Raw genomic sequence first — 11,288 nt, 5'->3', positions numbered from 1 at the left:
TGCCTCAGCCTCCCGAGTAGCTAGGATTACAGGCGTCCGCCACCACAGAGTTTCACCATGCTGGCCAGGCTGGTCTCGAACTCCTGACCTCAGGTGATCTGCCCGCCTCGGCCTCCCAGAGTGCTGGGATTACCATGCCTGGCCTAGGATGTATTTCTTAAGCACGAGGATATCCTCTGACACAATCAGGGTGCCGTCAGCAAATACAGAAAATTTAACTTTGATGCAATACCTTAATCTGTTGTTCATATCCCAATTTTGTGTGACCATGTCTCAAAAAAAAATATTGTCAACTCTACCAAGAAGGTCACCTGTCACATTTTCCCCTCTGCAGTACAGGATCCAGTTCAAAGTCATGCATTGCATTTACCTGTTCAGGTCTAGACTTGATATCACAACTACACAAGGTAAAATATACAGTCATAAGAGACACAGATGGGGTTGAACAAAGACATCCATCTTCATATGCACATCCCATGAACCAATGTTTCGAATAATGCATCATGCTCCTGGCTGTGTGGAGGTAGTTAAGAGTTAACTTGCCAGGCCAGGCACAGTGGCTCACACCTGTAATTCCAGCACTTTGGGAGGCTGAGGCTGGAGGATTGCTTGAGCCCAGGAATTTGAGACCAGCCTGGGCAACATGGTGAAACCCCCCTAAAATAAAAAATTAGCTGGGCATGGTGGTGCACACCTGTAGTCCCAGCTACTCAGGAGGCTGAAGTGCTAGGATTACCTGACCCCAGGAGCTGGAGGCTGCAGTGAGCCACGATTGTGCTACCTGCACTCCAGCCTGGGTGACAGGGTGTGACCATGTCTCAAAAAAAAAGTTAACTTACCAAATATGCCATAGTCTTCAGCACTCTGTTTTGTAGTGCTTTATTTTTCAACCTAATAAAAGCCTCATAAAATGGAAGTGGCCTGGGACAATGAGGGGAACCTGAAGTGCTGTGGGTGCCCAGGGCTGGAGGAAGAGGCCCTGTGTTCTCAGCCCTGCTCAGCTCCAGATGCTGTGCAACTGTGGCCCATCACTGCTCTTCTCTGAGCTTCAGGTTGCCATGGGTGACCTCTGAGGCCTTCCTGCCCATAATTGTGGAGTCAGAGAAGAGAGCCCTGCCTGGCAAGGAGGGAGATTTGGGTTCTTGGTGTCTCAGCGGGGCCAAGAACCTGCTGGGGAACCACAGGCAGGTTGCCTTCTGTCTTGTCTCACTTTCTTCATTGTGAAATGATGAACTCTGAGATTATTCTCGTGCTGATGCTTCATATGTCAAGACTTGGGGGGAGAGTGTATCCCTTTGGGGTCCAAGGTGGCCTGGCTGAGTTGGTCATTTCAACCCCTTCAGTCCTGGATTTCTTTTCCCTGAGCAGCTTGACTCCTCTGGCTACAAGTTGGCCTGGAGAAGCTTGGCTGGCCTGGACCATCCTGGAGGTGATGGGCATGCTGGGGGAGTGGACAATGCTAAAAAATGTTCCCCAGAGGAGGTGCCTATATATGCAGACCACACTGGTGCTTCTCCCCGGTCATGTGTGTGGGCTGACCTTGCAGCTCACAAAGGCTCATGGGCATTAACTGTCCATTACCAGGAAGATAGCAAGCTGCAAAATATGCATAACGGAGTACCATGCAGCTACAAAAAGGTATGCAACAGCTCTGTGAGCAACCGGGGTCTCCAAGAAGTATGGTTAAGAAAAAAAAAATCCAAGTGCAGAGAGGATGTGCAAAATGCTACCACTTGTATGGAAAAACAATATCTATGTAACTTGCCTATATATGCAGACCATCTCTGCAGGAATCCATAGGATCCTGGTTACCTGAACATAGTAATTGCCTCTGAGGACTGGAGCTGGCTGGCTGGGAGAGAATACTTATTGTCAGTTTATTCTTTTTTGTGTCTTTACAAGGGAAAGACCCAGTATGGGTAGACGTGCAAGAGGGGCTGGCTCCTGGGAAGCTGCAAATTGCATTTCTTGATCTCCATGCTGGGTATACAGGTGTGCTCAGCTTGTGAAAACCCATTGATTTCAAGTACACCCTGTGCACTTTCCTGAATGTGTCTTATACTTCCATAAAAAGTGTAAACTTGGCTGGGCGCAGTAACTTATGCCTGTAATCCCAGCACTTTGGGAGGCTGAGACAGATGGATCACCTGAGGTCAGGAGTTCGAGAGCAGCCTGGCCAATATGGTGAAACCCCATCTTTACTAAAAATACAAACATTAGCCAGGTGTGGCGGTGCACAATCTGTACTCCCAGCTACTTGGGAGGCTGAGGCAGGAGAATTGCTTGAACCCGGGAGGTGGAGGTTGCAGTGAGCCGAGATCACGCCACTGCACTCCAGCCTGGGTGACAGAGTGAGATCCATCTCAAAAAAAAAAGTGTAAACTTAGCATGGTTTAAATGATTGTGTTGTGTATGTGTGCGTGTTTAACGAAAATGCTGCAGAGCTAGGCGCAATGGCTCATGCCTATAATCCCAGCACTTTGGGAGGCTGAGGCAGATCGCTTGAGCCCAGGAGCTGGAGACCAGCCTGTGCAACATAGTAAGAACTTGTCTCTACAAAATAAACAAATAAATAAAATTAGCCAGGCCTGGTGGCGTATGCCTATATTTCCAGCTACTCCGCAGGCTGAGATGGAGGATCACTTGAGGACAGGAGGTTAAGGCTGCAGCGAGCTATGATCGTGCCACTGCACTCCAGCCTGGGTGACAGAGACCCTGTCTCAAGCAAAACAAAACTTGATGGGATTATAGTCTTCACTGTGGTTGTCTTTGGGATGAGTGATATTTCTAGAGTCTTGTAGCATTTTGCATTTATTTTACAATGAAAACACAGGCAGAGAAACCTATAAATTTTTTTTTTTTCAGAAACAGTAATCAGTATAGAAGCTTTCTGGAAGGACACTCAGGAAACTGCCTCTGGGGAGGGGCCTGAGGGAGGTCTGTACTTTTCACTGCATATCATTTGATACAACTTGGATTACTTACCAATGCAAACAGGGTATAGTAAAAACCATCTCACAAAGCAAAACACATACTTCTCTTTCTGTTCTAGCTGCTCTTACTAGAGATTGAGCCAGGGAGGCCCAGAGGGGTCAAGCAACGTCTCCGGGGTCACCCAGCAAATCTGGTGGCGGAGTGGGCCTCTAGCCAGAGCACCCAAGTGTCTGCTCTGCCCCCACTCCCCGGTTTCCTGCCATTGACAAGGCCACAGTCCTTTTCCTGTGGCTTTGCCAGAGGCTGGCTATACCTGGCCAGGGTAGGCGCAGGGAGAGCAATGTGCTTTCCTAATCAGTTCCCAAAGGGGGAAGCACAGCCACGCTGGGACACAGGATAACCACGCCAGTGTCCCTGGAACAGCAGGGAAGTGAGGTAGAGGGTGCTTGGAAAGCTCTCCTGGGTGGGGGACCCTGGCCCCCCGGGGCCCTCCTTCCTCTACTTCTCACACCAAAGGAGTTAAGCGTGGTGGTTTCATGGCCTGCTCCAGCCTAGGGACTGGCAATTCCACTACTCCCTTGATCTCCCCAGGCCTCGGTTTTCATCTGTGAGGAAGACCAGTTTGGTTGGGCTCATTCCTGTGGTGTCTGGCACAATGCCTGGCACACAGAGGGTATTGGCAATCTGTTTGTCAATTTGCAAAATGGGAGCCACAATTCAGGCTCAGAGGGTCAAATGCAGGGGAGTGGGTAGAGGCAGAACAGAGGGGATAGGAATGTGGACTCTGGGGCCAGACTTCAGTCAGTAAACATGAAATGGATCACTTGAGCTCAGGAGTTTGAGACCAGCCTGGGCAGCATATGAGACCTTGCCTTTAAAAAAATAAATTAAAAATAAAAGTGTTGTTAAATAAATAAACTGTTGATAGGCATATGAATGCACCTTACTGAGGAGAGGGTGGCTGCCTGGCTGCCCTGGCCTTTCCCTGGCTCTCTCACCCTCAGGCCTCTCAAGCTTCTCTGATCCTCACCTCACAGGGACACAGCCCCAGCCTGAGAGAGCGAAGAACTCCTAGCTGCACTGATCAGCTGTACCCATCGCTGTCTCTGCTGGGTCTACAATGGAGGAGACACCAGCCTTCACCTCCCAGGGCTCCTGGGAGTGTAATCAGGATAACGGGTGCTGGCTTTCCACCTGGATCATCTCCAGGGCAGGGAAGGAGCTGCTCTGGGCTTCAAAGGTGGACGGACTCAGGGTGTCACCGTATCACCCTGCCATGTGCCTCTGGGTGTCATTGGTCTTCTAAGTCATTTCAGATAACACAGCGGTAGGAATATTCCCCTTTAGCATGCACTCATTTGCACCTGTGGAAAACCACATGCCTTGCTGGTGATAGCATCAAAGAGGGATTGAAGGATGGCACATTCACAAAATAGTATAATAAGCAGCTCAGAAAGAAATGAAATACCCTTTAGGTACTGACTTGGGATGACACCAAGCTAGATTAAGGAAAAAAAGGAGCTGAAGTGTGTATGAGGTGCTGTCATTTGTGTATTTGCCTGATCATTCACAGCGAATGGGACATCACAGGAAACTGGTGCCCTAGGCTGCTTGTAGAGAGGAGAGCTGGTGGCCGGAGGACAGGCACAGGGAGACTTTTCAACACATATCCTCTGGTACCTTCTGAATTTTGAACCGTGTGAATGAAATGAACGCAGTCCTTATTCAAAAATAAATAAAATTAAGATTTCTTTACCAACCACACCAGACACCTAACAGTTGTTAAGAACATCTGATAAACAGCAGACTGAGGAAAGTCTGGTTATGGCTCCTGGAGAGGGGGCTCTGCCTGTCTTCCCCAGCCCCACCCCTCCAGGGCTCAGGGCAGCCCCTGGAACATCTGTGCCTCTCTCTAAGTCCAGGGGAGGGCCCACCTCTGACCTCCGATGTCCACAGGCCCCTCCTCAGCTCAGAACGACGTCTTTTATTTAAAAATAGCTTTTATTTTAAACTCACCAATTCTCTCTCTCACAGACACTCACACTCATGCACAGACACACACTTACACCCTCTGTCACCAACAGTCTTTGTTTTTCCAAAAGTTCTGCCTTGTCTCTGACCAGCCAGAGCTGGGCAGGCTGAATGGATCCTCACAGTTCTCCAGGATCGGGTGGAGATGTCCCGAGGGCCCTGCCCAGAGTGTCCCGGACCCAGGCCATGGTCCCCTGGTCCCCACACAAAGAAGGGGTGGGCTCGGCTCCTGGGGTCTCCTTCCCTGTACAGCCAGTGGCTGGCTCCTGGCCTCCTTCTCCAGGGTCCAGGCTCATCTCCGCGGCCCTCGAAGGGGGGCCACCCCCCTCACCTTCAAGCAGCTGCCCCCCAGGTCACGATGGCCACCCTGCAGAGGGGGAGAAAGAGTATAAGGAGGTTCGATTAGGCCAGTGTGAACACTAACCTCTGTATCCACCAACAGGGATCCTGATAAATAAATCACAGTTCAGCCACACGATCAAGTTCTCTGCAGCAGAAAGCAGAAGAAACCTTTTATGGACTGATACGGACTGCTGCCGAATGACAATGTTTAAGGACAAAAGCAAGGGGCAGGCTCAAGGCACCTGTGTGCTGTGATTGTTGGAGAGAAGTGCACGTGGGAAATTGTGAGTGGGTTTCTTCAGAGAGGAATTTGATGATGGAGAGAGGATGGGAGGGAGGCTCTCTCATGCTATACTTTTTTTTTGAGACACAGTCTTGCTGTGGCCAGGCTGGAGTGCAGTGGCACAATCTCAGCTCACTGCAACCTCCGCCTCCTGGGTTCAAGTGATTCTTCTGCCTCATCCTCCCAAGTAGCTGGGACTACAGGTGACCACTACCACGCTTGGCTAATTTTTGTATTCACACTATACTTTTTTACCTTTTCCATTTCTTTCCCCTATGATCTGTTGCTAAAAAAAAAAAAAAAAAGATCCAATACATTTTAAAGCATAGTATTTTACATGGGCAAAACCAGCACAGCCCGCAGTGGTCTTCCCCCTGCCTGACTGCTTGTCTAGTGGCTCATTCTTCCACCTTCAAAAGGGGACTGGATTTCTGGCCTCCTTGGCTTCCTTCAGGGCGTCCTCTTTGCCAGGAATGTGCTCTCAGGTCTCGTCTCCCTGGAAAGGTTTCTCTGTTCCTAAATTGCCTAGCACTTCCTGTCTTTCTGGGGACATTCCATGGGGATGAATCTCAGAAGGACAAGGCAGGGTCTCTCCTTTGTCCCACCATGTGGACTGGGATCTCAGGGAATGGTAGGGAAAAGGAGTTCTTCACTCTGTGGTCCCATTTCCAGCCTGGGCTCTCTTGGACCGGGACCTGACTTGGAGCAGGCACCAATCAATGCTGCCTGAATTAAGTGGCAGCCATTGGAAGATGGGCTAATGGTGGCAGTCCCTGAAATCATCAGTCCCTACAGGGGCTGTCTCTACCAGCTCTTCTCATTGATATTTTCACACTGGACACATGTGTCTCATCCTCACCATAAGCCAGAGAGGTCACAGATGTTAGAGCACCCCCTCTTTTGAGGCCTCCAGCCACTGAGTGACTGGCCCAGAGGCACCCAGCCAGTTGTAAAAGAGCTGGGCTAGAAATCTATGTTGTCCAACAATCTGTCCTGTTTCCAGGACACGACAGTGTCTGAAATCCCACTGTAAATGCTCATTGCCCTGAGCCTGGCTAGATGATGATGGAACAGGCAGCTTTCTCAGCCCACTGAGAGAAACAGCTGACCATCTGGGAGCTCTGCCCCCTGCCCCCTCCACCCCCAGGTCCAGGTTGGGGCAGATCCATCCAGATGCGAGCCCAACCTCCCTCGAGGCTCTTGCAGCCCAGGGACAACATGTTCACTCACAGGCAGGGCTATTTTGAGGGCTGAGGCCACAGTCCCAGCAGAGCCTGGGGCTTGGGCTTCTCAGACAAACTCTGGCAGGAGTGGTTGAGAAGGGCAGATAGGGGAGGGGGTGCAATATTAAGGCTGAATTAGAAAACTGGCTCTCCCCTCTTTTACTCTTTAAGTCCTCAGGGACAGGGAGAGCTGCCCCCTTCCACCCCAAGTCTAGAGGTCACGTGGAGACCTGGGGTCCCAGAAGAATGCTGGGACTGTTCACCTCCCTGAACCTCGGTTTCTTCATCTACGAAATGGGGACAAAATGATTTTACTTGCCATCTCAAGGTGCAGTCGAATGTGAATGCAGCTGTGTAAGCCGCTAAGTGTGCTTAGAAGAGGTCCTGACAGCCGGGTACGGTGGCTCATGCCTGTAATCCCAGCACTTTTGGGAGGCCGAGGCAGGCAGATCACGTGAGGCCAGGAGTTCAAGACCAGCCTGGCCAAACATGGCGAAACCCCGTCTCTACTAAAAATACAAAAAATTAGCCAGGTGTGGTGGCTGGCGCCTGTAATCCCAGCTACTTGGGAGGCTGGGGCAGGAGAACTACTTGAACCCGGGAGGCAGAGGCTGCAGTGAGCTGAGATCATGTCATTGCACTCCAGCCTGGGCGACAGAGCAAGACTCCGTCTCAAAAAAAAAAAAAAAAAAAAAGAGGTCCTCATAAGACCCGTTTGTTTGTCCCTTAGGAACTTAGCACCAAGGGTCTTCGGGAAGCACCATGGTTAGGAGTTGGGTTTAAGTGAGATGGACCTAGGCTTCGATCCCTACTTTGCCAAGGGCCAACTACTGCACCTCAGGCAAGTGATTTCATCTCACTGAGCCTCAGTGTCCCCCCCGTAAAGGGGAGTTACTTTATAGGATCACACAAGCTAACATAGGATTACACAGGCTAATCTAGGTAAAGCCTTGGTACGGTGTTGGGAATATAGTAAATGTTCATAAGTATTACTATCAGCATCATCTACTGAGAGTGCCTCCTGGTCCCAGCTACCCTCTGGGTATACCAACAGGGGAGAGCCTTACAAGATGATCCTGTCCGATCCTCACCCCCAGGTGACAAAGGGAAAACAGGGCAGAGACAAGAATCCCCGTTCCACCTCCCACTTGCTAATTCTACCACAGAGGGCCACACCTAACCCCTCCTTCAACAGAAAGATGCTACAGGGAACTGTTTCCATGGCAACCCCAATTCCAGACTGGCCAGGATGGGAGGGAGGTGGTGGCTCAGGGTAAAGGAACAGGGTGTTGGGTCTTAAAGCTCTCTGGCCCCCCAAAGCTCAGAAGGGAACAAGAGCTCCCCAAGACAGCCAGTTTTCTTCCAGTAGAGTCTTCAAGGGGCCATAGCTGGCCAGGATCGCCCTCTCGCTTATTCCCAGAGGAGACCATGGGGTTGACAGCATTGTTTCTATAGCCAAATTTGGCTGGGTTCTTGGTCCCATAGACAGATCCCAGGGAAGCAGCCAGGCCCAGGGGAGTCCCCTGTGAGCTGTGGGACAGGCCTGAGACCTACAGAGAAGTCCCCCAGCCTGCCTGCTGTGGGGGTGGACACATGACAGTTACAGGGACTTCCCCCTGTAACCTATCCCACGTCTCAACCAGGCAGGCCTGAGTTTGAATCCTGGTTCCATCACTGACTGTGTGTCTCTGTGCCACTGGCAGCTCCTCTAAGCAAGTGGGGATGACCGCAGCGCCTCATTCCTGGCTGTTGCAGGATTTTAATGATAACTCAACAAGAGTGCTTAGCACAGATCAGTGCTCATGAAGGCTGCTGTCACTGCTGTTACTGGCCATTGTGCTCCCCCTCTGCACTCCCGCCACTTTTAGCCTCTTCCCTCGTCCTTCTCTAGGCCTCGGCTCTTGCTGTATGCCCCAATCCTAGAACACCCTTTCCATTGGCCTGTCCCTGTTCTAAAGCATCCTTCAGAAATGCGACACAGAAACCCTGTCAGCACTCACCCTGGGTTGGGGGCTTCCTCTGGGCTCTGTGAATCCCTTTGTGCTTCCCCTCCCCCACCATCAGACCACAGCATCCTCATCTTCATCTCCCTGCCCTGACCCTGGGGCTGCACTGTCAGGTCCTGACTGGTGGATGGGTAGGGACCTATAACCTGCTTCTCTGGGGTTCTCAGAGCCAACAGCAGGCAGCTGTCAGGTAGCTAAGGGTTGCTAACTGGAATGAATGGGTGAAAGGCAGTCAGGCAGTATCCCTGAGGGCCCCTTCAGGTCTTCCCATCCCAGGAAGCCTTAAAGGCCCACTCCTGGCTTCTCAGCCCAGCCTGGGGCACTGACGGGCCCACAGCTGGGAGCAGCAGGGACCATGGAGAGGGTACAAGCCTGAGGCTAAGAAGACGGATTCAGGGCAACTGAGGCAGCCAAGTGTTGAGAAAGCAGGTTGGATGTCTGATGAGCCAGACAGAGGGTGGTCTCAGGCCAAGATGCAGAGGCCTCCGCAGAACAGGGTGGAGCAAGGGACCACGGGGAGCTGTGAGAACCAAACAGCAGGGAGTCAGGGGCCTAACTCCAATTCCCCATGCCCTTCTACTTGACCACCAAAAGTCAGTACTCTCTCATGCTCAGTTTCCCCGGATGCAAATGGTAGCTGCTGGAATACAAGTTGTTAGACAGGCTTCTTTACTGTAGGAAAAGCCCAGGCCAGAAAGGCACAGGGTCTGGGGATGAAGTAGGTTCCTTGGGGCCTGGGCAAGGTTTCAGCCAAGAGGCCACCTCTGCTGCCACACAGCCCCCGCCCACCCCTACCAGCCTGGTCCACTTCCTTGCCCAGGACACACTGCAGGAGCTGCACACCAGCTCCCTCCAGCTGAGCCAAGAGTGCCCTCTTCCAACACCATGTCCTTTGGGGGGTTGGGGGCTCTCAGGGGGCCCCTTCTTCACTCCTACTGCTCATCCGCTGGGAACCTCAGGCTCTCGGTTGGGGGTTTGTGGCCTCCTTTCTTCTCAGTCTCCTGCTCTTGTGTTAGATCTCAGGACAGGGGACAATTACTTCAAGGTGGGGGCAACACACACCGGGCAAACCTAGGGCGAGCACCTCGGCTTCCCAGCTGAGTAAATATGGGCAGGTGATTCCATCTCTGATGCTCAGATCCTCATGAGGATAAAATGGGCAGAAAAACTACCTGCCTGAAGGGATTCTTGTGAAGGCAAAAAAGTGGATGTGGAGCGCATCAGCACACAGGAAGACTCAATAAAAGATGGACTTTGTTATTCCGTCCTCATGCCGTCTTCCCAGCAGGACGGAAGTACTAGCACACCTTTCGTTGGAGGGGATATCCCACACTGAGCAGTTAAATCAGACCCGAACTCTGGGTTTTCCTGCATCCTTTCTGTTTGGGGGACAGGACATTAAGTCAGTGGTTCTGTTCCACACCAGACCCTGGGCTTGGGAAGCCGCACCCAGCACGAATTTCACGTCGCTTCCCCCTGGCCTCGTTGGGGCCCCTTCCCGGAGAGGCAACGTCCCCCGCCTACCCCGACCCAGTGGCCGCAGTGGGGGACACAGCACACTCACCCCCTTGCGCTGGTTGCTGAGGCAGAAGGTGCAGATGGAGCGCGGCTGGCGGCCGCCGTCGGCGGCGGTGGGGACGGCGCTCTTGGCACTGCCGGCGGCGCGGAAGCACGGCTGCCCGTCGTCGGCCGAGTCGCCCAGCAGCAGCACGTTGGCCAGGTGCGCGATGTAGCTGGATGCCAGGCGCAGCGTCTCGATCTTGGACAGCTTGCGGTCCACAGGCTCGGTGGGGATGAGCGTGCGCAGCGCCGTAAAGGCCGTGTTCACGCTCTGAGTGCGGTCCCGCTCCCGCGCGTTGGCCGCCTGCCGCTGTCGCACCACCACCACGGGGCCCGCGCCGCCGCCCGCCCGCCGCCCGTCCCCGGGGCCCGGGCCGCGCCGCGCCGCCTCCAGGCCCTCGCAGCAGCCGAACGACTGGTCCGACGCGTCGCTCTCACTGCGGTTCTCCTCGTCCTCGCTTAGCAGCCGCACGTCCGGGTACAGCACGTGCGCGCCGACTGGCCGCAGCAGCGCGAACGCCATGGGCGCCGGCCGCGTCCCTCCGAGCGCCGCGTCCCAGCGTTGGCCGCGCCCCGCCGTGCGCTCCCGCGCGCTCCCACGGCCCCGCCGGCCCCCGCCTTATAGGCGAGGGAGGGGCCAAATGGCAAGGCCGCCCCGGCCGGGGGCGGAGGGCTCCGCCCGGCCAATGGGGAGGCGCCCGCGGCGCCCTGGCCAATGACGACGCACCCACCGCCTCCGTTCTCCAGGTTGAAAGCGGCCCGGGAGCTGGTGGCCCACCCCGAAGGCTCCCATTCCCGGCTGGCTATCCCGGCAGATGCTGGAGGTCTGGGCTAGTCGGCCGGGGTGGGCCCAGATTCGAACTTTTTGTCCCCAGCCTGGACCACCTGGGAGACGCGGGCAGGTCCCTT

At 53.5% G+C, this 11,288-nt stretch overlaps 1 protein-coding gene across 1 annotated transcript; it reads right to left on the bottom strand.

Annotated features, from left to right (window-relative positions):
- Positions 1–4,658: 4,658 nt before the first annotated feature.
- On the bottom strand, positions 4,659–10,926 carry TCF15 (transcription factor 15). The gene is made up of 2 exons (XM_023220625.2): positions 10,384–10,926; positions 4,659–5,332 (listed from the first exon to the last, which is right to left on the bottom strand). The coding sequence occupies exons 1-2, from the start codon at positions 10,900–10,902 to the stop codon at positions 5,258–5,260; spliced, it is 594 nt and encodes a 197-aa protein (XP_023076393.2). The 5' UTR covers positions 10,903–10,926; the 3' UTR covers positions 4,659–5,257.
- Between the last annotated feature and the right edge of the window lie 362 nt (positions 10,927–11,288).

The sequence above is a fragment of the Piliocolobus tephrosceles genome, chromosome 20, assembly GCF_002776525.5.
Source record: "Piliocolobus tephrosceles isolate RC106 chromosome 20, ASM277652v3, whole genome shotgun sequence".
Classification (NCBI taxonomy): Eukaryota; Metazoa; Chordata; class Mammalia; order Primates; family Cercopithecidae; genus Piliocolobus; species Piliocolobus tephrosceles.
Note: the sequence above shows the minus strand (reverse complement) of the source record. Positions and strands in the feature narration are given on the sequence as shown.

Coding starts and splice junctions, on each gene's coding strand:
- TCF15 (XM_023220625.2), bottom strand. CDS start 10,902: ATGGCGTTCGCGCTGCTGCGGCCAGTCGGCGCGCACGTGCTGTACCCG. Junction 5,333..10,383: donor TCAGCAACCAGCGCAAGGGG/GTGAGTGTGCTG, acceptor CCCCCTCTGCAG/GGTGGCCATCGTGACCTGGG.